The 27,582-nt window shown below is 39.4% G+C and overlaps 1 protein-coding gene and 1 pseudogene across 8 annotated transcripts in view; one reads left to right on the top strand and one right to left on the bottom strand.

Moving 5' to 3' along the window:
* Nucleotides 1-27,582, top strand: part of BDH2 (3-hydroxybutyrate dehydrogenase 2) — a 47,168-nt gene that overhangs the window by 6,074 nt on the left and 13,512 nt on the right. For all 8 annotated transcript variants that reach the window (XM_021008391.1, XM_021008392.1, XM_021008389.1 and 5 more), the window contains 5 exons: nucleotides 2,741-2,819; nucleotides 5,483-5,579; nucleotides 8,521-8,629; nucleotides 9,919-9,979; nucleotides 12,904-13,017. In XM_021008391.1, the coding sequence (XP_020864050.1) occupies nucleotides 2,741-2,819; nucleotides 5,483-5,579; nucleotides 8,521-8,629; nucleotides 9,919-9,979; nucleotides 12,904-13,017 (460 nt within the window). The remainder of the gene's footprint in view (nucleotides 1-2,740; nucleotides 2,820-5,482; nucleotides 5,580-8,520; nucleotides 8,630-9,918; nucleotides 9,980-12,903; nucleotides 13,018-27,582) is intronic.
* On the bottom strand, nucleotides 15,392-16,559 carry LOC110223080 (beta-1,4-galactosyltransferase 5 pseudogene; annotated as a pseudogene).

Below are 27,582 nucleotides of genomic sequence, written 5' to 3'. Positions count from 1 at the left end.
AAAAAGGGGACAACTCTGGAATTAATTTATTATTATTTATATTAAATTAAATAAATATTGATTAAGTTATTATTAATAATTTCTCTCAGAGATGTGGAGATAGGTTTTGACATGTTTATTAGATTAATTTTTTATTTTGGAAAGTCACCACTACTTTGCCTGAGCTTGTCTGTGTAAAATGAGAGTAAAATATTGGCCTTTAGAGCCATTTTGAGTTCAAGTGAGATTATGTAAATTAGCCAGGGGTGAATGTGGCTTTGCCCCAGGGTGCCAGAGGGAAAAGGAGGATAGGGAAAGAATTCCTCTAGCAGTAGTAAGTATCAGTCCACGTTGTTGACTTGCATGATTTTGTCTTACCACTATCTTCCCAAACCCTGTGCATAGTCCAGTCAGCACTAGTTTTACCAGGATGGGGGTGGCGATGGAGGTGGGGTGGAGGTACTACCTGTCTTTATCCCATCTCCTGGCATGACTTCACATACTGATTTTACCATCTTCTGGGGTACCAATACATTCTGTTCCCCTAATATCATCCCACCCCTCCTACCCTAGTCAGGGTATTCTGTGTTTGCCACCATTGGTGATCTCCAAATAAAGTTACCCTGAGTACCATCATTTCAAACTGTGATTCTAGTTAATGGGACTAGAGAGCTATGAGAAGATGAAACTCATGACTGCATTCTAATTTATATCATCTTTGCCCTGATCACACACTGATTTTATCATTGTGGAGAGCTCTAGGTGTGAAAATTCCCTTCACTGATGCAGCCAAGCAATTTTTCTGTAATTTACAGTTTGAGAACTTTCTGAGAAATTAAGGGACTAGCTAGTATGTGTCCAAGACAGAACTTGAACTCAGGTCTTCCTTACTCCAAGGCTTGGCCGCTATTGACTTTGCCACAGTAGTTCTCAGATATACGCATGATCATATGCACCTATAAAAATGATGAAACAACAGAGTTTTGATGTATGTGAAGGTTCTTCTGAGCTCTAAAGGGAAGGTCATTCCATGAATTCTTTCACCTGTTGCTTGAAATGTAGTCACCTGCGATGGCTCCGGAGGAGAAAGTGAACTAATGACTTTGCATAGCTGCATAGCTCTCCCTCACTCAAATCCAATTCAACTTCAAGTCATGTCATCCTCTCCCTGATGTCATGGTCCTCTTCAAGAGCAAAGGACAAACCACACAAATACCCACAACACACATAGTCACCTGCTCAGAAGGAAAATTGCTTGGAAGTTATTTACTGAGGATATCAGTGATTTCAAAAGGCCTTGATAATAGAGTAAGCCAATATGGAAAAACCAAAGTCCGTTATCCATATCTAACTTTTTCTTCTTAGTTCAACTGAAAATGAAATTTTCTCCAGCCTACAATCATTTGCAGTTTTTTTTTCTTTAGAAAAGCTGCAATAACAAAAAACTAAGGTCTTTCTTGGGAAAAAGGATTTCAGCTGGAAGTCAAACTTAAACTCATTTCATTAAGATTGTTGCTTCCCCATCAGCTGAAGTGGCCTGCTTTGTTATTCATAAAAGAGTGTGACATTGGTCACTGAAGAGAAGACCAGAGAGAAATGATTATTAAGTAACCAATTATTGGAGAAATCTAGGTTTGTTTGTTTTCTCCCTTCCTAGATCTTCCGTTTCTAGTAGGCCAAACCAGTGTTTGAAGGATACTGCTTTTGGATGAGATTTTTGGATGAAATTTTAGATCCTCAGTGGGAATTTTTGCCCTACCCAACTAGAAAAACTAACCAAGAATTTAATCTAAAGTCAATTCCAGCCCATTGTGTTCCACTCAGCCAGGTTTGAATAGAGATAGATTCTTTGTCTAGATTGCCTGAGGCTGGGGGTCTTCTAGGAGAGAGTGATCTGTCCTCTAACCCCTTACTAGAATAGGTCCACCTCTCATTATAATATTCATTTTTCTCATTAATTGTTAACTAATCAGAATTGATTGTCACCCTTAGGAACACCTACTCTTTCGAGGGCATATAAGTGTTAAGGGTGAATGGGTTCCGTGAGGGGTCTTGGGCATTTGAGAGTGCCACTAACCCTTTTATTAATTATAGCTAGCATGATTAATAAAATGATTAATTACTCAGAAACTGTTTCTTGAATTTTTTATATGTCACAAACCCTTTCAGTCTTGCGGGAAGTGGCCATGGAAGGAATACAATAACATATTTATGGATACTTGCTGACTTGAATCCAGGAGTTTTAATAGATTAAGTGACTTTGTTAACTCCAAACTATATTTTAACTTATTATAATCTTTTCCTTGTTGAAGATTTCCTATTAATGTTATCTCAGATTTTCCAGGGGCAGAAATGTCCGAGGACATAGCGGGACTATGCTGGTTTAGACATCTCTCTCCATCTTCTTCTGTCTCAATGAATCAGTGGACATTTAATAAGCACCTACTGTGCGCCAGGGACTGTGCTAAGCTCTTTGTCTCTCTGTTTTTTATCTGTCTATGCTACAAAATGCTTGGATATTTAGAATAATGTTAAATTAATAAAAATTGTTTTTGGGAGATTTATGATTAAAATGCAGAATGCATTATTAATATTTGTTTTTCTTCCACATTTGAAAAAGAGTTTAGCAGGGAGCTAGGGATCAGGGCAACCCTAGTGGCGATTGTCTTCTGATAGCTTAGAGAAATAAAATTGAAAATGAAATACAATGGGGTAGAGTTATGTCCATTCATGCAGGCAATTATTTGTGTATTGTGTCTAGGCCTTTGCCAAAGAAGGGGCCAAAGTCATAGCAACAGATATCAATGAATCCAAACTTCAAGAGCTAAATGAGCATCCAGGTAAGTACTGCCCAACACTGACCATCCTGAGTGTGTGTTTAAAAGTTTCTAACCTTTTGTTTTTTCCCTAAGGCTAAAAGTCATAGTAGTGCTAAAAGAATAATTTCAAGAGGCCATCCTGTCCAATCGCTTCATTTTACAGATAAGTAAACTGAGGCCCAGGAAGATTAAGCTCAAAGTCACTTGTAAGTAGTAGAAGCCTAATTTGAACCCACGTCCTCCGACTCTAGAGCAGCACTCTTTACATTTCATCAGACTATGTTTGTGTATTTGGATATGAATTGATATTAGGTACTTTATCAACTTTATGGGAAGCCAGGTGGCATAGTGTATAGAGTTCCCATCCTGGAGTCAGGAAGAATCATCTTCCTGAGTTCAAATCTGGTCTCAGACTTACTAGCTGTGTGATCCTGGGCAGGTCATTTAACCCTGTTTGCCTGTTTCCTCATCTGTCAAATGGGCTGGAGAAGGAAATGGCAAACTGCTCCAGTATCTTTGCCAAGAAAACCCCAATGGGGTCATGAAGAGTCAGACATGACTGAAATAACCAAACAACAACTTTATCAACTCATGATAATATCTTTCAATTTTATTTTTTGTCCCCCTTTCCACATGTCTCATAGTATAACAAACTCAGAAGGATTTCTAAACTCTTGATCTACATTTGGATTTATTGCTTTTGATATTCTAATAAATGATCGGTAGACTGGGCTTTGAAATCTTTGCTATGGAATAATTTTTATTGGAATGGTATTTGTAACAGGATTTAACCTAAACCATTTCTTGTTTCTTAAGACATTGTCATTATGACCCTGTGAAGCCCTGGTAACAAAAACCTTCAGACACTTTTTTTTTGTTGGCATTTATAAAAGATTTAGAAAGTGCTTTACAAATATTGCCTCATTTGAGCCTCACAACAACCCTGGGAGAAAAGTGATCCCCATTTTATAGATAAGGAAACTGAGGCAGACAGAGGTCAAGGAACTTGTCAGGGCCACCCAGGTAGTAAGTGTCTGAGGTCAGATTTAAACCCAGGTCTTCATGATCCCAGATTTGACACTCTATATCCTGCACCACTGAGCAGCCACTATGTCACCTAGCTATACAAATACATTTTGTGACTAACTTAAATAGTGTACAGTTTAATATCATTTCTAGTCATCTTAGCATTAGCAATGTACACTCTATCCTTCATAGTCAACAATAATGATTATAGCCCATATTCCTATATAACTCATTTTCGAGCCCTATTTTAGTTTGATTACCCAACAACCTGTGGGGCATGTAGTCTAAGTATCATTAGCCCCATTTTCCAGATGAGGAAGATGGAGTTCAGAGAAATTAAATGTCTCGTCCAAGGCCCATTTGGCAGAGCCAAGACTCAAAACTGTGTCTACTGAGTCCTAGAATGGGGCTTTATCCATGACACTGCTGCGCAAAAGGGTATGGGTGTGAGTTTTCAGTTAGTTATGTGTGTTGCTCTCTTCCCCCACTCCCCATATCTTTTGTTCAGACAGATGTTTTAATAAGACAGCAAGCCTAGAACAAACTAGGGCTGTGGAACACAGGGAAATAGAAGAGGCTTATTTGGTAATTAAATATATGACTTTGGTCTTTAATTAGAAGAGTCCTTTAATGAAGCTAACCAGCCATGGAATGACTAAAAGGCTCATTTAGTATACTTGTTTTCAAAGGTTTGCATCCAATCCAATAAGAGCTTATTAAATGCTTATGTAGCACTTAGCACAGTGCCAGGCACATAGTAGGTGCAAAGATAATGGAGTGGTTTGCCATTTCATCTCCAGCTCATTTGACAGATGAGGAAACTGAGGCAAACAAGGTTAAGTGACTTGCCCAAGGTCACACAGCCAGTATCTGAGGCCATATTTGAACTCATGTCTTCCTGATAGATCCAGTGCTCTATCCACTGTGCCACCTAGCTGCCCCTAGGTGGGCAGGGTACATGAAGCAAACTGGAGTCCAGGTTCCCCACCCTGAACTAGACTGTACTAAACTTTCATTCTAAATGAATTAGAAGCAAAGAAATTTTGCTGAAGTAATCCAAAGAAAAACAAGACTTTCTGGAGCAAATATTTTTTTTAATCCCTTCATCTACTAGTCTTTTTATTCTCCCTACCTCGTAAAAATCAAATCTAGATCTCTTCGAATATAATTCAGATGGCTTTTTAAAGATAGCTGGTTTTTCATTTCTGTGTAATTTAGAGTCCATCACACTGTTTCCTTCTCCTAAGTGCCTTCTATACTTCCCCTCCTCCTACTTTCTTCTTAACTTTTGACATTCTGGCTTCTGAACTAATTAACTGAAAGTGCTCTCTCCAAAGTCTAATTGTTCAACCTAATGCCTTTTCTCAATCTTCATTCTTCTTGACCTCTTCGTTATCTGACACTATTGACTGCTCTGTCTTCTAGAGGTACTCTAATGCTCTCTTCTCTAGGCTTTCATGACTGCTCTCTCTCTCTCTTGATTCTCCTCATACCTGTCTGACTGCTCCTTCTCGGTCTCCTTTGCCGGATCATCAACAAAGTCATGCCCAGTAACTGTCTTTATATCCCAAAGGTTTGGGGACTTTTCCCCAGATTCTCTTCTCTTATTTTCTGTATATATTTTGATAAATTTTGTGTCCTGGTTTTTTGTTTCATAGGCATTCAAACTCGAGTTCTTGATATAACAAAAAAGGAACAAATTGAGAAGTTCTCCAAGGAAATTGAGAGACTCGATGTTCTTTTTAATGTTGCTGGGTAATTCAGTCTTCCTTGACTTCCCCTAAATTCCTGAGAATTTTCTATGTTAAAATAACTTTCACTGCATGACACAATGGAAGTTTATCCTCCTGGGGGGAGAGTACTGGGGTGGGAAGTTATTTACAGAAATAACGGTGTATAAATACAAAAAGGCATCATTGAAAGGCAGGAGAGAAGAAAGGGCAAAGGAGAATAGAGAGGAAAGGGAAACAGAATAGAACAAAGAGGACTGGCCTGCTTTAGCCATGGTCAACATATCCAATATGGAGGTATGGTTAGGAGGCTGGCTAGATGGGCACTTTCTCAGAGCATTCGCATTTTACCAAAGATTCACAAGCAATCCAGCCATGGTCATTAACATGGCCTTGTTGTCTAAAGCAAATGAAAATATATATATTTGTCTAGGTATTTATTACCTGTAACTCTAATGTACTAGAGTTCTTTAAGCAAGCATCCTGGTTGCTGCCAGCCCATCCCAGGCCTTTTGACAGAGGGGACCCAAGAGAATAGTGCATTTAGAAGATTGGTTTTTTTTTGTTTTGTGTTTTTTAGGCAATTGGGGTTAAGTGACTTGCCCAAGGTCACACAGCTAGTAAGTGTCAAGTGTTTGGTCTGAGATCACATTTGAACTCAAGTTCTCCTGACTTCAGGGCCGGTACTCTAACCACTGCGCCACCTAGCTGCACCTTAGAAGATTGTGATACAGTGATTTAGAAGATTCTGTCAAAGATGTAACTGTAACAGACCTTGTGACATGAGGTCACCTTTATACCCTCGTCATAAGCTGCACTTAAAATTTTAAGCAACTTGCATCTCAGCCCAATGGACAAACTTTTCCCAGTGATTCCCATAACATAATGGAACACAAATGTGGATGTACAAGGAGGGATAACTGGACTGCCCAGCCCTGAGTTGCTCTGCCACAGTGAGGCTTCACCTGACTGTCTTGCTTTTTTGTCTCTAAACATGCCATCTTGCCAGCCCCAGGATTAAGAGCTAGTTTAGAGGGACATCGTCTTACATATCTCCATCAGGTGAGATCAGCCCATATCCTAGCTCTTTTTATAGGCCTTCCCTGACCCATACAACCCTTCCAAAAAACCTACATTTACAATTTATTTCATACAATTTAGCTCTTAATCATATATGTGTATACAAATAAAATTTAATAGTTTGATAGCTACTATATAATTTAATAGCTTAAAACTACACTAAGATTTTTGGAATACCCTGTATGTATATATATAAATTTACACAGATCTATAGCTATATCTCTGCATATATGTTTGTGTGTGTATGTGTGTGTGTATATATATATGTATGTATATATATGTGTGTGTGTATATATGTATATATACATATATATGTATATATATATATATATATATATATATATATATATATATATATATATATATATATATATATATATGGAGAGGTATCATTGTTTTGTATTGTCTATTGCTATTTCTTGTATCCTAATCTCTCCTTACCTAGCCTGAAAGTTTCTTGAAGGCGGGGACCATGTTTTATACTTCTGTACACACCATGTTCAGGTACATAGCTGACATTCAAATACTGGTAGACTAATATTCTACCTTTGGCTGTACTGTTCAGAGAACAGCAAATGGCCCATAGCTTGGAATACCATCATAAATTGATGCTTTAATTTAAGTCTTCATCTTTATAACCATATTTAAGCTTGCGATGACTTAAGGATGAATTACGATGATCATTATGTTGCATGAAAATACAATAATTGAATTTTAAAAAAAGAAAGAAGGGTATGGATTGTTTATTTTAATCACAGACATTAGACCTGGAAAGTGCCTTGGAGATCTTCTGGTCTAGCGCTTCATTTCATAGCTAGTAACTGAGTAACTGAGTCCCAGAGACCTGAAATGATTTAACCTAGTAGGTGGGGGGAGCCAGAACAAGAATCCACTTCTCAAGATTAAACTTATAAACTTATAATTTCCTGCTCAATGTTTTCCCTGTCTCAAATCTCTCTCCTCACAGCTGTCAAAGTGATTTTCCTTAAGAACGGGTTTGACTGCTCCACTCCCCTAATCAAAAACATTCATTGTCCTCCTATTAACTCTTACATCAAATACCAAATCCTTTGCCTACCGACTGAAGCTCTTCACAGACTGGTTATAGCCCATTATCCCTTTTCACATGCTCAACATTCCAGCCAGTCCCCCCATACCTCACCTCTGTCTCTTAGAATAAATAGCCAGCTGCCTTCAACATTCAGCTCTAATCCTAACTCTTAGATGACGTCTTTCCTGATCAACCTCAAGTTAGCATCCTCTTTGTCTTCATCGAAAGGTGTATGTGTGAACTCTATTTTCTTCAAAAGAATGTAAACAGGGGCAGTGAGGGTCTTTTTGTTTTCATCACTTAGCATAATACAGGTATTGATTGATTAATGTACATGACATCCAACCTGTTTCATAAATTATTCCATGACAATAAGCTGTATCTCTATCTAGACATCCATCTCTAATGATGTTAGCTAGCATTTATGTAGTGCTCTACATAAATTATCTCACATGATCCTCACAACAACCCCTGTAAGGTAGGGGCTATTAGAATTTTGATTTTACAGATGAGGAAACTGAGTCTGAAAGAGGTTAAGTAGCTTGTTTAGGGTCACCCAGGTAGCAAGTATCTGAGATGGGATTTGAACTCAGCTCTTCCTAACTCTAGGTCCAGAGCTCTATCCACTATGTCAACTAGCTGCAATTGTTAAGAACCTCAGGAATCCTGGCAAAGAGCCAGGGAATAGTAAGAATCTGAAAGAAATCCTGCCCAGCCCTGTCTTGTTTGGAAGACAGAGTTCACAAGGAGGTCTTCCAAGGTTTAAAAATGGCATTTTATGTGTATAATGGGGGGAAAAAAGAATGAGCCCTTCATTTTGTAACTATTTTTCCAGGTTCGTCCATCATGGAAGCATCCTGGAATGTGAGGAGAAAGACTGGGACTTTACCATGAATCTGAATGTCCGAAGCATGTTCTTGATGATTAAGGCATTTATTCCCAAAGTAAGCCTCCATCTGCCACTTTCCCAGCCCTGTAATTAGCATTGAATCGATATCCAAGTCCAGAAACCCACAGGGTGCACTTAATCTCTTTGCCAAGGCCAGCTCCTCTACCTATGACCTCAGTCCTGCTCCCTCCCATCTCATCATGGTGTTTACATCTTCTATCATTCCTTCTCTCTCTAATATTTAACTCCTTCTCTCTCTAATATTTAACTCTTCTTATCTATTAGCACTTTCCCCACCGTCCACAAATATATTAAGATCTTCCCTATCACATACACACAAAACCCTCCACATAGCCCTGCTGCGTCCGTAAGCCAACGTCTTATATCCTCCGCTGTCAACCTCCTTGAAAATGCTGTGTACGTTTGCTTCCTCCTCCTGTTCACCAGCTGCTCACTTTCCAATCCCTTTGTGATCTAGGTTCTGATGCCAGCAATCTACTGAAATCTCTTTCTCAAAAGTTACTAGTGATTTCAACTGCTAAATCCAGTAGTCTTTTCTTAGTTCTCGTCTTCTAACAGAATAGCCAGTGGGCCATTCCCAGAATTTAACACTCTGCCTCTAATCGCCATGTATATATTCGTCCAAGTCATTTCCCCTGCCTAGAATGCATTCCCTCTTCATCTCTATTTCTCTTAATCTTTTTTTCCCCCTTGGAGGATGTATAATCTTTTCTAGGAAGTATTTGCTGATGTCCTCAGTTATCAGTGTTCTCTTTCTCAAATACCATGTATTCCCTTCTCTGTGTACATTTTATATCATCGCCCAGCCCCAATTAAAATATAGCCTCCTTAAGGACAGAGACTTTTCCCCCCGTCTTTATAACCCCAGTTCATGGCACAGTATTTCACACATAGTAAGTCCTTGCTAAATGTTGTGCTGAGTTGAAATGGAAGTATCAGATCCAGCAAAATACAAGCCCTAGAGGCAGAGACCTTTTTCATTTTTATCTTTGTATTCTGGTAGTTAAATTCCTTGCCATACAGTAGGTGATTAATAAATGTTTCCATTCATACTTCTGTTATTTTAAAAATGCATTTTCTATCTTGCTGATCTCCTTACACATCATATTAGTGATACCACTGGGCAAGCTGGCTAGCAATGGTTTCATATACATGCCATTCCTTTCCCTTAGAAGTCAGGTGAGAAGCTATAAAATTGCTTTCCGCTGTTGACCGATAATTAAAAAATAAAATGTGTCCTTACAAAATGCACCTTTTGTAGCTAGGGCATTTTTAATCTCCAGAGTAGAATATATATCACATTATAGTTATCTGATTTTGCAGATGCTTGCCCAGAAATCTGGCACCATTATCAACATGTCTTCTGTGGCTTCCAGCATCAAAGGTAAATCTGTTGTCAATTTTCAGGGAATCACACTTCTTATTATAAAAGGTACTGATAGGGGCAACTAGGTGGTACAGTGGATAGAGCACTGGCCCTGGAGTCAGGAGGACCTGAGTTCAAATCCGACCTCAGACACATAACACTCGCTAGCTGTGTGACTATGGGCAAGTCACTTAACCCCAATTGCCTCACTAAAAAAAAAAAAAAGAAGGTGCTGGTGTATAGCCATCTCTCAGCCATGGTATTAGGAGGAGACAGATATATGGCAGAGATAACAGGCCTCTTCATGGAATGTAATCTCCTTGAGATTAGGGACCAATTCATTTCGTTTTTGTAGGCCCAACATCTAACACAGTGATAAATGATTGATTGATCACCCAGAAACCTCTTTATTATTCATAAGGGTGTTTTTTTCCTCCCTAAATATTAGAACTTTACCATGGCTATGAACAAGTTGAAAAATACTTTTTTGCCTTATCTTGCTCACCTTTTAATTGAGGTGGATGGAAATTCTGGAAGAACAGAAGTTGTGAATAACGGAAGAAAGATTAAGCAGTGATCTAAATCCACAGACTAGGAAATTCCTGAATTATTTATAATTCATTAAGCTTGTCTTTTGGAGACTTTGCATGTTCCCAAATCTATATTTGAATGCATTAATTAGTATAATAAATTAGTACAGACTAATTTAGTAACCATATCCTCTAAGTTTAAACAAATTCCTCCTTGTAAATAACCTATCTAGCCTGAGATGGCCGTTAAGTCTTTCTGACATCTCAAACATACTATTTAGTAAATGGGTACAACAGTCACATAGTTCTTGAATGGCCTGAGAACATTAACAACCTACCCCTGGCTTTTCTGACAGTCTACTAGAAACATCCTGCCCACCAAGAAATTATTGTACTAGGCCATTGGGCTTTTCCCCACTCCACATAAGGTGAGCACAGGAATTGTCTACCTCTAGCTCCCTGCCTCCCTATGAGCCTTGCCCCTTCAGGTGATGCTGCCCATGACCCGTCTCAGCTTGAGCTTCACCTGCCCCAGTCCTCATGGATTGTCAGGCCTTCAAAGTCCATGCAATCGCAGACCCTGAGCAATGGTGGAGATTCTTCTAGTACTTGGTCAATGCAATGGCTATAACCAGAGTATAAGAACTTGGAAATATCCACAAGCTCTATGCTCCAACTGATTAGAGCATTCTACCCCATGGTCAGGGGGAGGCCCACAGAATAAGGGATGGTGTGATGAGCCCTACAGGCGCTTGTTCACACCCACGAAAAAGGAATGGCACCCACTTGGTTCATGACGACAGAACACAGAACCTCATAATCATATGATCAGCACAAGGTGTTCATCTCAGATGTTCATTCCACTTATTCTATCTGGGTGGGAATTTACAAATATCTCCCATTCTGCCTCTCAGTGCATTGATAGCTCAACTTGACTGTGTGATGTCCCTTCTACCCAAGCCCTTTTCCACAATTAGCCTCATTGTATGTGTATTATCTTTTCCGTTTATGGCAGGTGGTGGTGTAGTGGATAGAGCACTGGGCCTGGAGTCAGGAAGATATGAGTTCAAATCTAGCCTCAGACACTTACTAGCTGTGTGACCTTGGACAAGTCACTTCACTCTGTCTCAGTTTCCTCAACCATAAAAAGTACTTAATACAGTGCCTGGCATGTATTGGCACTATATAAAGGCTTATTCCCTTCTCCCTATTTTCCTTTGCCTAGATCAGGCCTACACAATCTATGTCCTGCCAAAGGATTTTGGGAGGCCCCCAAAAAATGTAGAGGAAAACATCCTCCATAGACTGCCAGGAGAACCGTTGAGAAGTACTCCCATTGGAGGAACTTTTGAATTGTCATTGGTCATTCTAGTGAGGATACTATTCCCATTTTACAGATGAAGAAACTGAGTTTATATAACTTGGCCATGGTTGGACAACTGGTAAATGACTGAGCTAAAATTTTTGCCCAGGTCTCTTGAGTTTTGGAGTCCTGGTAAAGTATCTTCACCATCATTAGGAGTCCAGATGTACTGACCTTTAACTCCTGACCTATTTATTGCATCATCCCTTCCATTCGTATCATCAGTCAGATGTGCAATCTCATTAATGTGGGTGTTTCCTCCACAGATGGGGATCAAATTGTATTCATGCCTACTTCTCTTTTCTCCTTTTTTTTTTTTGGTGAGGCAGTCGGGGTTAAGTGACTTGCCCAGGGTCATACAGTAAGTGTCAAGTGTCTGAGGCTGGATTTGAACTCAGGTCCTCCTGACTCCAAGGCCAGAGCTCTATCCACCTAGATGCCCCCATGCCTACTTCTCTCTAGTGACTCCTGTTCATGTCTTCCCATAAGCTTTCCATAAGGGCAAATCTACATGCTCTTCATTGAGAGGAAGAAAGGACATCAATGGAATCTTCAGGCTAACCATGGATTAACCTTTGCTGCTTCCACACAACCTGTTTTCTTTTATACTCATACACTTCTTTGACATCCTTTAAGCCATTTCTCCTTATCTGTAAAGTGTTGTAGCTTCCTTATGAGCATCATATGTCTCCTCATTGCCCTATGTTTTCATACTACACCAAGAAATATTAAAAAGTTCCCCCTTATTGTGCCCCTCTGCCTGCCCACCCCAGGCCTACCTTGTCTACCTTTAGTCCCATCTGACTAAAGCTACAATGATCATGTGAAATGAGTGGGGGTGCTGGCTCTATTCAACACATACAGTTTGTTTTTCTAGCCCATTGCCTACTCAGCTATTCATTGCCCTCCAGCCCTGGAAACTATTAAGTTGTAAAGGGAAAGCAAGAAAGAGTACAAAAGATGGAGCAAAGGTTTATGTATTCTCTTTCTAATAAATAGCATCATGATTTTGCTTTCTTGGCCTTCTGAATATTGGTCTTCGCCTTCAGGAGTTGTCAACAGATGCGTATACAGCGCGTCCAAAGCGGCAGTGATTGGACTGACAAAATCCGTGGCCGCCGATTTCATCCACCAGGGTATCAGGTGCAACTGTGTGTGTCCGGGTAAGTGATGAGTCAGAACACTCTGCAAACTTGGAGTCTAGGCTAGGCCACAGCCTATAAAGAAATCTATATGGCCACACTTTAAAATATATTCTGTGTTGTATTATTAGTTTTTTTTAAATGATCAAAGGAAGGAACTTGTTTTAAAGGATGAAAAAGGGATTTGGCCCACTTAACAAATGTTTGGAACAGAGTTTTTATTTATTTTTTGGAATAGAGTTTTTAATAGCTATTTCCATGATCTCATCAATATGAGTATTCCCTCAACCCTGAACTTTCCATCATGACTTCTCTCATCTTTGATTTCTTCTTAGCTACTCTTTCATCCCCTACTATCTAGAACTATACTTAGGGTCTCCCCAACCACTCAAAAACTTCACTCGATTCTACTTTCTTCTAAACTGATTTCTTTATTTCTCTCCATTCTTTTCCTTCCTGATCCCCAGAGTCTTCTACTCCTTTTGCCTCCATTACTCAGCACCCATTGATTTCTCATCCTATTGCAATATGGTTTCTCACCTCAGATACTATTGAACCTGCTCTGTCACACATTGCCAATGACCTTTTTTTTTAATATGTACTTTTTTTTACTGAAAAAAATCATTCATAAATTAATAACATACAAAAATATATAAACGCATGAGTAAATAAGATAATGACAAAGGACTACTTTTGTGAAAAGTATGTGATCTGCTGTTTGTTTTTTAAAACATCTTTAGAGTTCAGTGCAAAAATGTGCCCCTGGCACCTCTTAAAAATATAAAGGACAAGTTCAAAGTACTTTTCAAAAACATGACAGTTTACCAGCTTTCTCAAGAACAGTTTCCTGCACCCTCATATGAGCTGATAAGTACGACAACCTAAAATACTACATTTTCTAGATACTAATTGAGTCCCCAAGAGACAAAGAAACAAAACCAGTCAGATTTGGCCAATCACACCCACAGCCCTCGGGGTGTGGGAATCATACCCATGGAACCAGACCCATGCAACAGCACATACTTATGTAAACCATGAAAGCTGTGGAAGTAGAAAGCAAACTAAGTTAAATGAAGAAAAAGGAAAACATGAAGCACTCTTCAGAGAGGATTTCCAGTCACAATATATAAATAGACTTTATGTTTAAAAAAAAATCTGTGCTTTCCAGAACAGCCATTTGGGGAGATTTTTTTCAGGTCCTATAGAAATCAGCGAGTTGCACACAAAGTAACTTTAAGCTGCATCAACCAAGATGCAGTTTGGAATTGGGTCTCAAAAAATAGGAGATATGCAGAGAGCACTTTCATTCTCATACTTCAGAAGCTTTCTCTGACTGTTGGTCAATATTCTCCTTTTAGCTGTGCTTTGCTCACTGACGTGTTTGTCACTGGCTGAATTTTAAGGACTTCAAATGTTTGTAATGATAAAATAACCAAAACAACTCTTCTGAAAAGAAAAAAAGAGCAAAAAGCAAAAGTGAAGAGGAACCACTGAAGCCATTGATAATTTAGGAATAAACTTGAATGACTAGTTGATTTCCAGAGCCCCAAAATCTCGATAGAGCAAAGGTGGGAAAGAGTGTCCAAGAAAGAGAGTCTGGGGCACGTGGGCAAGTTTTTGCTCTGGCTCTGGGCAGGCACAGTCAAGTTTCACACCCTCCAGGGGTGGGGGAAGTGATTAAGAAAGAGGGGCCAGAATAAAAGTCAACGTCAAAAATCAGGGCCAGGAAGGAGAAACGGAGGAGATGTTAGCTACAAAAGATAGGAAACAGACAAATCCGATATTTTGTTCCTTTTTGAAATGTCTCCCCAAAAAGCCAGAATTTCAGTGATAAATGATACACTGCAATGAAATTTGAACTAAGCCTGGCGCCTGTCCACTAAATAAGTGATTGAATATGTAAACTGTCTGCTTGAATCCCAGTCAACAGTAAAATTAAATTAAAAAAGAAAAAAGAAGAGGCAATTTACACGGCTTATTTACACTTCCTCTTTCAGAAGCCATAGTTATATATCTCTACATACCCTCCCTCTCCCCCCCCAAAGTAATTAAAAAACAAAACAAAAACTCCACCAATATAGCAGGATAGATGAGGAGCGGTTCATTTGCTCTTCCATAAAGGCAGCTGCCCTTGTAGTGGGGTTGGTTCTTTGCCTCCAGAAGCAAAGAAGATGAAGATGTCATTCAGAAGAATGAGCTCCGTGGCAGGACATCGGCCGTGTCTGATCACGGTTCTGGTCCTGGAGATTGTGGCTGAGACAGGACATAGGGATTGGAGAGGTGGAGAGAAGAGCAGCAGGACAGACCACCATCACTGGAAAAGAGAAAGCAAGTCCTGATGAGTGAGGCTCCCAAACTTGCAACACAATCCAACTAGGGCTGGAGAGCGAAGACATTTTGTGCGGGCATTTTGCAATAGCATTCTTCAAACCCTGTGATCCTTCATTAGCCCATGTATTCCTGTTCTCTTCCAGGTTGTCTTGGTGACAGGTAAAGCAAACTTATCTTCTCTCCTTTTAATATTCATTCACCTGAGCTAGCTCTGGAGTCAAGTTTACAGTTATTTTTTTGTACAAGGTGTCATATGTGATGTTCAAAAATTAGTTCAAGTTATTGAAACCATCCAGAGCTTGTCTTTCCTTTGACTTCCTCAGGAACCCATGCCTCCCTAGAAACTTCACTTTTCCTCCATGGTGGGAAGGGATAGATTTATACTTCCCAGTGTCCCCTTCTGGCTGGCTCACTGAGTAGCCTGCATTCTGTACTCTGTTCCAGAGGTCATTGTCTTCTCCACCCCAACCCCAGAATGCATTAGGAAAGCCATTAATTTTCTGAAACTGCTCTACTGTTAAGCCACTCACTCCACTAAAAAACATTATAAGGAAGCAGATACATATATTTATCCAGCTTGGTTGCAAAGTGCCTTGGCATTTGCCCACATCCGTAACAGTTACAACCATTTTCTGGTATGTGGTCCACATGGTGAAAAATCAAACAATCCCAATTCAAGTCTCTCATTGCTTCATGAAAGCCAACATTAAAAAGCATGGCATGATTGAAGGGTTGAGTACCAGCTTGTTCAATAACATAGAATGCAAACTGCAGGTGCTGGCGTCATAGAACAGGAATCAAGTGCCGGAAAAGAAGAGGGAGATGCTCATAACGGTTTCTGAATGGAATAAAGATTGCCACCTTCCAAAGAGGCATGCAATCACTGGGCTTCCAGTGACCTCCAAGTTTGATGGCAGGGTCTCTAGAGAAGATTCTGACTTCACTTGTGTTTATATCTATTGGGCCCTTCATAGAAAAGGGAGTCTTTTAGGGCAGGTATGGTTTGCAAAATATGGAAAGTCTTCAGGAAGAAAAGTTGTGGTTTGCAGAAAGGTTTCACTGTGATTCAAGTCAAGAGGATAATCTGAGTCATTTACACTGCTATTGTTACTGGCACATGCCCTCCGAGCCACCTGCTCATACCCCTGAGTACCTATTCTCATGTTGTCTCGGATCAGGATACCCTGGGCTTGCATCATGAAGAGGTAGGTGCTCATCACACCAGGAGCCACATACATGAAGTAGAGCAAGATTGTGGACAGAGAGAAGATGAGTGCAGCCAGCAGCTCCGCATGGTGCAGCCATCCTGAGTGGGGCTGGGGTTAGGGCCCAGCCAGACGGGCCACGCCACCCCTCACATCAGAGCCGTCTCCTCCATGGCCGGGCCACATGAACAGATTGGGGCACATTGATCATTTAATTACTAAATCTGATGGCCTTTTATGTGTTCATATACCTTGAAGTTTTTGACACTGTTGACCACATCTTCTTCCTGGACATTTGTCCTCCCTTGGCATCTGTGCCCTGTTGTCTCCTGGTTCAGCTTGGGTCTGACCTCAGTCTCATTTGCTGGTCCATCATCCATGTCCCATCCTTCCCATGGCTGTCTTCAACCCTTTTCTCATTCCATGCTCTTTCCTTCTATCTAATCTGTTCAGTTATTATCTTTATGCAGATGTCTCCTGATCTATATTTCTAACCCACCCTAATCTCTATGATTCTAGTCCCATATTATCAGTTGTCAGTTGGACTTCTAAATCTGGAAGTCCCAATGGCACCTCTAACTCAATGTCAAACATTTCACATTTATTTAATGCTTTAAGGTTTACCAAGCAATTTCTTGACAACAGCACAGTGAGGGAAATAGAAATATTTTTTTTGGCAGGGGGGTGGGGAGGAGGGGATTTTCTAGATCTGTGAGATTTCACTGGTGTAGTGAACTCCCTTCAACTCCAGATCAACAAAATGTTTAGAACTTATCATCTTTCTTCTGGAACCCGTCCTTTATTTAAACTTTGCTATTTCTCTTGAGAGCAGCACCATCCTCTCTGGTACCCAGGTTCTCAACTTTAGAATCATCCTCCTATTGCTTTTAGATTTCTTTGGACCTCTCCACCACCTTCCTGCCCTAGGAAACTTATCATTGGGAAACCTCATTACCCTATAAGATTTCATCAGCCTTACTTTGATCCTCACATCTCATTAGCACCCTCTCATTCCACCTTATGACTGGATGGTAGAATGATGGGCTCCTGGGACTCCATTGAAGGAGGGGGCCCAGCCCAACCTTCACCCCACTTCCTATCAGCTACACAGCTTCTGGACTTCTTTGGACTTCTCTATCATGCAAAGAGTACCTTCTCCCTGCCCTTTTAGTTTCTTTTTGTGTGTTGTCTTTCCACCTAGATTGTAAGTTCCTTGAGGGCAGCAATTGTCTTTCTTTTTATTTGTATTTGTATCCCCTTCACTTAGCACTGTGGCTGGCACAAAGTAAGTGCTTAATAAATGTTTTTGATTATTGACTATCTTAGACCCTTCCTTCTCTTTCACTGTCCCCTTACATCCAGGCAGTTGCCAAATCTTATTGATTTTTACGTCCACAATGGACCTCATCCATTACCTTCTCTCTACTGACGTGGCCACCACTCTGGTTCAGGCTCTCATCACCTCTCACCTAAACTGTTATCATAGTTTAGGTGTTATCATAACCTCCTAATCAACCTCCTGCCTCCATTCTTTCCATCCTCCAATCTCTCCACACAGCTGCCAAAAAATATTCCTAAGGAACGGGTTTGACTGCTCCCCTGCTTTAAAAAACCTTTAGCCAATACAAAGCCTATTTTTTAAGGAACTCCATATCCCCAGCCTCTCATTCCGGACTTATCTCAGATTTCTCCCTTTCACATACTCTATATTCCAGCCAAACTGGATTCTTAGCCTTTCCCTGAACCTCACATTTCATCTCCTACTTCCATTTTCCCCTCCTCCTGCCATACTCTCATTCCCTTTTGCCTAGAATATGCTTCCTCTTAAAAACTGCTTAGATGTCTCTGAAAGTCAAGACATATTAATGTGATTTGGAGGCTCTTGTTAAGTCATGACAACAAGCATTTATCATGTGGCAGGCATGGTGCTAAGAAGTACAGAGATAGGGAGGTCAGAAGCAACCTCTATACATTTCCCCTGTTCTTATGTCTCATCTTGGTGTGCCAGTAACCCCGGTTGCCTGAAATCTATACCAGTAAAGCATAAACTCTGGTAGGTTCTATCAAACAGGAAAGCCTAATCTCAGCAGCAAACTGTCTGCTATTGGAGGACCACTGAAGTCAAGAATGGAGAAGTCACGTTTTCATGTAACTCATGTTATATACAAAGCACTTTCACATTCGTTTTCTCTTTGATCCCAACAGTAGGTTTCCTCATTTTTTAAGTTAGGAAATTGACACTCAAAGAGGTTAAATGACTTCACGTGGTCCATGGTCCTATGGCTACTAATGATGGAGCCAGGTCTTCTAATACTCAGTCTAGTGAAAGGTTTGAACCTAAGGGGTTTTTTTCCCTCTTTTAATCCCATTCTAACTCAAATATTATGCAGCTTCTAAGAATAAGGTAGTTAATGTAGCTGTTGCCACCCTATCTAAGGAGGATCCTGTGATTTCATTGATATAAAGATTTCCCAGATGAGAAAATTCACTCTACCAATGTAGGTTGTCTTTCTCCAAAACTTATGGTCTTAGAGAGTTGTCTAGTAGAAGTGTCAAACTTGCACTCACAAAACTCTGGTGGGAGGTCAATCCCACTAAAATGTAATAGAGAAATGTTTAACAAAATAAATGAAAAGACAGTAGAAGACAAATAATGTTAATTTGTGGTTTTCTATGTAAGTACACAGCTTATAGGGATCTATTTTAATTTAGTTTGAGACCCCTGAGCTCTGAGAGGTTGTAACTTGCCCGGGGTCACATAGTCAGGAGGTTTTGAAACCAGGACTTAAACTCATGTCTTTCTGGCTCTCCAACTATTATGTCATACTGCCTTTCTCCTCTACTGAGGAATTCTATTTTTCTATAAAAAGCACGGGTACTTAGAGCATATGTTAGAGAGGCAGCATGTCATAACAGAAGTGCTAGATATGAAGTCAGAAGACCTGAGTTCAAATTCCAACTCTACTACATCTTAGTTGGACTTCTCTGTGCCACAGTTACTTTATCTATAAAATGAGGGAATTGTAATGAAAATATTTCTCATCCCACATGGTACCAACTAAGGTTTGTGCATAAACTAAGATTACATACATTGTTAGAAGAAGTCATTGTATCATGTGTTTTTGGTTATTTATCTTTCTCACAAGAAAAAGTATATGGGGAAGGCAGAAATAATTGGGAAATAACAGCAAAAGTTGTCATTAAAATAAAATGAGAGTGTAAGAGAGAGAGAGAGAGCGTTCTATTAATTATCCCACTCCACTTAAAAGTAATTACCTTTTTAAGGTAAGAATGCTTCTTGATTGAATTAATTGATCTAGACTGAGTGTGAATAGGGTCTGTATACCTCCTTGAAACAATCAAAGCCATTGCATTTTGGGACACTCCTATGGAACTTAGACTGAAAGGAACTCCGGTAAGTTCTACCCAACAGGAAAGACTTTGAATATAGTCTCAGCAATGTCTTCCATTGGAGGGCAAGTATAGTAAGAAGTAAAGAGGTCAAGTTTGAATGCAACTTTATTTTATATTTTACAAAGCACTGTCTCAGAACCTGGAGGCAGCTAGTTTGTACAATGGATAGAGTGTTGGAATTGGAGTCAGGAAGATGGAAGTTCAAATCCTCAGCTACTTAATAAATGTGTGACTTTTGATAGGTCATTCAACCTCTATCACTCTCAGTTTCTTCTTCATAATAATAACACCCACTCCACAGGGTTGTTATAGAAATCAAATAAGATAACATGTACAATGATTTGCAAACCTTAAAGCATTATATAAATACTAGTAGCTATAATGGTTGTAGATTCCAAGACTCTGGAAGTTTAAGGGGAAGGAAAAGAATCAGATCTGAGTCAATGTGGAAGAAAGTAGCCCAAGAGGAACAAGCTAAAAGAGAAAGAGAAGGAAGGAGACAGGTTGTGGCAGGGAGGGGAGTTATTGAAGAGGACCAGTAGTCCTCCTGGCATCTTAGAATAAATGATTCAGGTTGTTGCCCCTGCTGTGTCCACTTACTCAAGGACTGAAAGTCCGCTCATTCCCCAACTTCTGCTGGAGTGATTGTCTAGCCACAGACAATCTAATATAATCTCTTTCATTACTCAAATGTTTTCAGTGACTTGAATTTTGTCTCAATCACAAAGAGACCAATGGATTAACTAGAGATAGAAATATAAATTAAAGCAGGGAGCCTAATCTTTGTGTAAAGACTGGAATTTTCCTAACTTGGGGTTCAGGGATATTGTAGTTGAATTCATGACTTCATTTAAAATAAATATCCTAAAGCCTCAGAGAAGGGGGAACCATGTGGACCTCAGGGGCCATCATATTGCTCCTAGCCCAGCTAATGATTATTATAAGGTATTACAAGAAGATTTGGATTCATCACGTCCAACATGTCTTGTAGCTCTGAATCTATAACTTTGTGAATCTCTGTTTCTTGTAGTTATCCTTATCTAAAGAAAGCTGACCTGTGGGGCTGAGCTACTTTAAATTGGACATGCAATTGGTGGTGCTGCCAGGACAGCCAGCAGTGTATTAGTACATAGCACTTAATTTCTTTTAAACCACAGCAGATCTCACATAGCTTTGGTTAACATTTATTGATTAAAGTAGGCAGCAATGCACATACACCCCTTAAAGGGTCAGAATTCTCTGAATTTAAGCAAATTATTTTCCTTGAAGGAAGAGTTAAATTAATTGCTGTCAGTATTTAGAGTAAGAAGAGGAGCTGTAATTCATCATATTTCAAGTATCTAGGGGCATGCAACTATTTGTAGGTGCTCATTATACAGGGAAATAGGTAACAAAAGATGTTTGGAGAATGTGACTTTTATAGCAAGTGGTATTTTCGAAAGCTTTTAGATTGGTTATAATGGAATGATTCATTAAATTGGAAAACATAAGAATGAACACCTTAAAACTGAAGAGGTATAATCATGCCTGGAAAGACCTTAGAGATGTGAGTATAGAGATAACCAATTAAGGACTGTATGGAAAATACCTGAGTGGAACTGAGAATCATGTCAGTTCATTACCTGCTGTGATGTCATACAGCAGAAGTAGTGTGTTCTCTTGATTAGGATATTAAAATGAAGCCAGGGATCTGCATAGTAGTTTTCATTTAATGTTCATTTTGCACCAGCAAGCATAATCAAATATGAAAGTAACAAAGATTGGTTAGCTGTATATTGTGAGCAAGAAGGGACTATGCTAGGTACTGGAGAGGACAGAAGGATCACTTTCCTCATCTATGAGATGAGGGGGTCTTCTAGATCTAAACAGATGATTCTATAACCATACCACCTCAAGAATGCAGTGTTGACAGGCTAATGCGTGTCTTAAGTTAAATTCAAGATTATATGAGGAAACACCTATACTTGGCCTCCTATTTGTGCCAATACTAAAATGGAATCATAATGGAAAGACTGCCAGACATGAGGTCAGGAGAGGTAGGTTGCAGGGGTGAGCTGGAACCAGGTTGCAAAAGCTCATTGTTAAATTGTCAGCGTGAGCTTTAAAAAATCAGAAACTGACAAATCAGGAGTTGATTCATTTTTTGTTGGTTGTCTAGACTTAACAAAGTGATGGAGAAAAATGTTAATAATGTAGATTAAACTGAAAAGTACACCGTGCACACATTCCCCCTAACCCCCTCCCCCCAAAAAAACCTGCTAAATATTTACCAGCACATCCCTAGGCAAGTCTTTATCTTGCTCTGACACTTGACCAGCTGTTTGACTATGAGCAAATCATTTAACCTCCTGAAGTTCCAGTTCCAAGGATATTTTCAATCCCTAAATGACAAGGTTGCTGTGAGTTTTAGAATCCTTGAAGTGTTATATAAATGTGAGTTGTTTATTATCACTTCTGGCATGTGACCATTTATGGCCCTGGGTTTATCGGGAGACTAAAAACTTACCTCCTAACTCCAGGTCCAATGCAGCAGATTCCTGGGTCTGAGCTTTCATGGTCCACCTATGAAAGCTAATTCCAGTGTGGAGTAGTTAGTACAGTAGTAGTCAGCAGTCAGTAGTAGTTTTGATGTCCATCTTCCCACCCTTATTCAAGACAGATGATCAGTTTTAGAACAGTTTTGTGATATTTCCCTAAGGGTACATATTATATAGCCAATTCATGGATTTTCCCACTGGAAAAGTTTGGCGTTGTGATAGAGAGCAAAGCTCCATTCAGAAGACCAGCTTCAAGGCCCCTACAATACGCTCTGAACAAGTCTCTTCACTTCTTAGCACCCCAGACCCTTCTGTAAGATGGTGAGATGTCAACCAGGTGCTGATCTACATTGGGAGAGGGGAATTCCCTACACTGTTGAACTCTCAGGTCTGATCCAAAGGAAAAAGAGAAACCATTGCCTCTAAAATCAGATTAGATTTGTTCACTCCTTTTCAGCTGACCCTTGCCAAAGTCCTCCCCTCACGAGGGTGAATTATAGCGTTAGTCTTATAAGAACAATGGTTCATGCTGTGAGTCATGTCTTCCAATTTTATTATCCTTTTTCCAGGCCTGATTATTTCTGGCTCTAAGATCTAAAATTGTATTCAATTTCAAATGATAATGAAGTTGAACACAGTGACAGGAACTGAACTGCTAAGGTAAAAAAAATGTAAAAACCTTCTAAAATGGACGCCATTAGAGCCAAATTCATGATAACTAAACATGTTGCAGGGTTTTTGCTTAGCAAACTCTTTCTTTAATGGGAATGCAGATTTGCAAGCTAGATTACCGACATTTAAGGACTTTGAACCCTTGTCATTTGGTTAAAGGAACTGAGCATGTTTAATGTGAAGAAGTGTGACTCCGATTAGTTTTTATTTGTATGCATTTAAGGGTTTTTGTGCTCAGTTCTGGGAACCTTAGTTTAATGATATTGATAAGCCTGTCCTGGGAGGGCAACCAGGGCTGAAGGGCTTTGAACCCTTGTCGTTTGGTTAAAGGAACTGAGCATGTTTAGTGTGAAGAAGAAAAGACTGAGGGGGACAAGGCTGAAGAGGAATAGATATGCTGTACTTGGCCCCAAAGAGCAGAACCAAAAGTATTGGGTGAAAGCTGCAAGGAGGCAGAGTCAGGCTTCCTAATAATCAGAAATCCCAAAGTGGAATGGTTTGCCTTGGCAGTTGGTTGGTGCCTCCTTCTTGGAAGTTCTTTTGGGGACGAGCTGGATTAGATGGACTCTTGAGATCTTTTCCAGCTTTGAAATCCTATGCTTCTGTGTTTCTGTTTTTGAAGTATTAAGTCATCCTAATTGTTTGAGAACCTCTCAAATAAATAAGATTTTAATTAGTGTTTCCATTATTTATATGTTAGACATTTTAAAAGCATTTAAAGTTATTGAGGGATTGATTCTCATAGTATCTGAAGGATAACAAAGGCATGGAAAAACATCTTAGGCCTCATTACTATGTTTAAAAAAGTAAAAAAGCTACTAATAGAATATTATTAAATACTGTCCTATGAGCTGATTTTCCCAGCTCTATAAAAATTTTATGAGAATTATCTGCACACGCAGGGAGGACATCCCTAATAAGTATATTTGAAGGGAACAGACAAAGCGCAGTAAGCCTCATCTTTTACCATTTCCTCTCTTTACGCAGTTGATTGAAAGGTTCCGAAAATAGCAGCCCACCCCATTGTGCATATGGTTAATGTATGTTGTCTATAAGGCAAAAAATGTCTCTCTATAGTCTTTCCTCCCCCAAGGTGTCTCCAGTACTTATGTCAACATTATACAAGATTCCTTGAAAGACATAAAAACAGATAGGTAACTCGTTTGATGATCTACTGATAAAAGGGGTTGTGTACTCTCCAAAGCTGATTGCCATGGTCACAGAGGAGATCCAGTGTATAATGAAAGTGAGAGATAGATTTCTTATTCAGGGATTCTTAATCTGAGGCTCATGAACTTTAGCATTTCGTATATATATATATATATATCACTCTTTTGATATAATTGGCTTCCTTTGAAATTTTATGTATTTTATTTTATGCATTTATGCTTTCATAGAGTACTTTTGGTTCTGCTCTTTGGAGTCAAACAGAGCATATCTATTCCTCTTCTGCCTTGTCCCCCTCAGTCTTCTCTTCTTCATGCTAAACATTATTCTGGGAAGGGGGCCATAGGTTTCACTGGACTACCAAAGGAGCTCATGTCATGATAATTAGCATTTATACAGTGCTATTTGATCCCCACAACACCCCTGTGAGGTGAATGCTATTATTATCACCATTTTATAGATCAAGTAAATAAGGCTGCAGGAGGTTAAGCAACTTACATTGGGTTGGTCACACAATTAGGAAATGTCTGAAGAAGGATTTGAAATCAGGTGTGTTAGTGGTGGAGACATTCAGGTGTTCTTGTTGGAGACTATAAATGGACAATAAATTTAATCTAGAGTTGAATGGGAGAAATCAGGCAGAAAAATGTCAAGGTCATCTTTGCCAGAGGTGCCAAGTACATGCCCCCCCCCCCAGCCAGCTGAACCAGATTAAAATGGAATTGGGAAACAACAAAATAAATAAAAATACAATAAAACATAGATAACATTACACTTTAAACCTCAATGTGTTGCTTTGCAGGTATCCTTAAGTGGTTAGTGGCCTCCTTTCTATTTGATTTTGACACTTCTGGTCTTAAGATGTTGACTACAATCTTAATAAGCCTTAACAAAAGTATACCTTTTTAATACCAATATTCTTTTAACAAGTTTTATAGTTTTAAGGCTTGAAATTCTAGTCTCTGAAAAAGTGGAAATAAGTATCACCTCGTGGGCAATAGTAATAGATGATAAACAGAGAATTGCAAAGGGGAAGCAGTCGATGAATAAGCATTGATTAGGCCCCAGAGTAAAGGATATCACCAGCAGCCGGGTGGCATAGTGGATAGCACACCTCAGACTCTGTGTTTGGCCTGTGGGCAAGTATTCAAGCACTTTCAGCCTCAGTTTCCTCATCTATGAAATGGGCATGATAATATCTACATTGACCTCCCAGGGTTGTTGTTAGAACCACATGAAATAATGTATGTAAAACTCTTTGCAAATTTTAAAGCACTGTATAATGCTAGCTATCATTATTATCAAAGAAATGTATCAGCAAAAAGAAGAGGTGGTTAGGTTGCATGAGTGAGGGATAGCCCATGGGTAGACCACGTGCTCCAGTGGTAGACTCTCAATGTCAAGATCAATTGAGGATTCCCCAGCATGTTGAGTTATACTCTGACGCCCACCTTGTGATGAACTTTTGGGAGGACATGAACAAGAGTTGCATGGATGGGTTATTAATTGCATCAGTTAATCTACCTTTTATTATTGAAAGTACTTAAACGTGGTTAAAAAAGGTTTTTTGAAAAAATTTATTTTTATAGAAGTTAAAAAAAAATCAAAGTCTCTAGCCCTAGAGCTGGAAGGGACCACAGAAACTATTTCATTAAGGAGTTCTTAACCTTCTTGTGTATTACAGATCCTTTCTCAGTCTGGTGAAACCTGTGGGTTCCTTCTCAGAATGTTTTTAAATGCATAAAATAAAACAGGATTCTAAGTTAAACTAATTATATTGAAATAGTTATCAAAATATATTTTTCAATTTTTTTATTAATTTATTTTTAGTTTTCAACATTCACTTCCATAAGCTTTTGAGTTTTAAATTTTCTCCACCTCCCTCCCCAAGATGGCATGCAATCTGATATACATTCGTATTAAACATATTTTCACATTAGTCATGTTATAAAGAAGAATTAGAACCAATAGGAGGAACCACAAGAAAGAAGAAACAAAACAAAACGGAAGGGGAAAAAAAGAGCAAATAGTATGCTTTGATCTGCATTCAAACTCCATAGTTCTTCCTTTGGATGTGGATAGCATTTTCCATCATGAGACTTTTGGAGAAGTCTTATATCCTTGCACTACTAAAAAAAAAAAAGCCAAGTCTATAAAAGTTAGTCATCACACAACATGGCTGTTACTGTGTACGATGTTCTCCTGGTTCTTCTCACTTCATTCAGCATCAGCCCATACAAGTCTTTCCAGGTTTTTCTGAAGTCTGCCTGCTCAGCATTTCTTATAACACAATAGTATTCCATTACATTCATATACCACCAAAATATTTTTGAAAAACAAGTTCATGAGTCTCAGGTTAACTCCTACTCTAGTTCAACCTTCTAATTTTGGAGATGATGAAACTGAGGCCTGGGAGAGGTGGCTTGCTGAAGGTTAAACAGGAGGATTTGGATCCAGGACCAAACCCCTGATTTCAGAGCTGTTCTTTTTTCCACGGTGCCACACTGCTTCCTTTACATTTTTGAAATGCGGAGTTTTATTTACAAGTTAATGGAACTTGTGTATTAGTCTACAGAAAGTAATTGTACCTCTCAGTAAGCAACTCCCTTCCCTACCTGGTGAAACCTGTGGTCTTTATGGTCTTTATTACTTAGACTAATATTCTAGGTAGAGGCCCAGTGCCAGGCTGAGAGGTGGGTTTACTGGCTTTGCCTCTGCATCATCTCTTTCTCTCCTTTGCTTACCTCTAACCATTCTTTTCCACTCCCATCAGGGGATGATCCTTAAATCATCTTTCCTGTTCTCCAGCCTCTCTGCTTTACCATCTCTACAATTAGGCTCTCCTCCAGCAGGTGGCAGCCACTCTTTTCATGAAGGAACCAAGCCACTCACCTGGCTAGAATGGGACCAAGTCTTCAAAACTTTTAAGTGTAAACTAAAAGGTTTTTTTAGATCTATGATTCATTCAATTTTTCTTTTTTTAACTGACTCAGACATCAACTTCTTCCCGAGTAGTTTTAATTAGTGAGGTTTTATGGGAAAGAAAGGCAAAGCCTTAAAAAAAAATCTTCCGCTTAATTGTTCTCTAGTACTCATACCAATCATAACAAATGTCTGGGTATCCAGTTACCAGAAAGGTAGAGCAGGGCAACATTTACAGAGATCTGTGTAGTATGGGAATGTTTTCTTTGTGATAGCCAAGTAACTGCTGCTGTGGTCAAAGTGAAGGCTAGCCTGTCTCCTAGAAGAGAAAGTGAAGA

The sequence above is a fragment of the Phascolarctos cinereus genome, unplaced genomic scaffold (genome assembly GCF_003287225.1).
Source record: "Phascolarctos cinereus isolate Bilbo 61053 unplaced genomic scaffold, phaCin_HiC Scaffold_9;HRSCAF=440, whole genome shotgun sequence".
Lineage (NCBI taxonomy): Eukaryota > Metazoa > Chordata > Mammalia > Diprotodontia > Phascolarctidae > Phascolarctos > Phascolarctos cinereus.
Note: the sequence above shows the minus strand (reverse complement) of the source record. Positions and strands in the feature narration are given on the sequence as shown.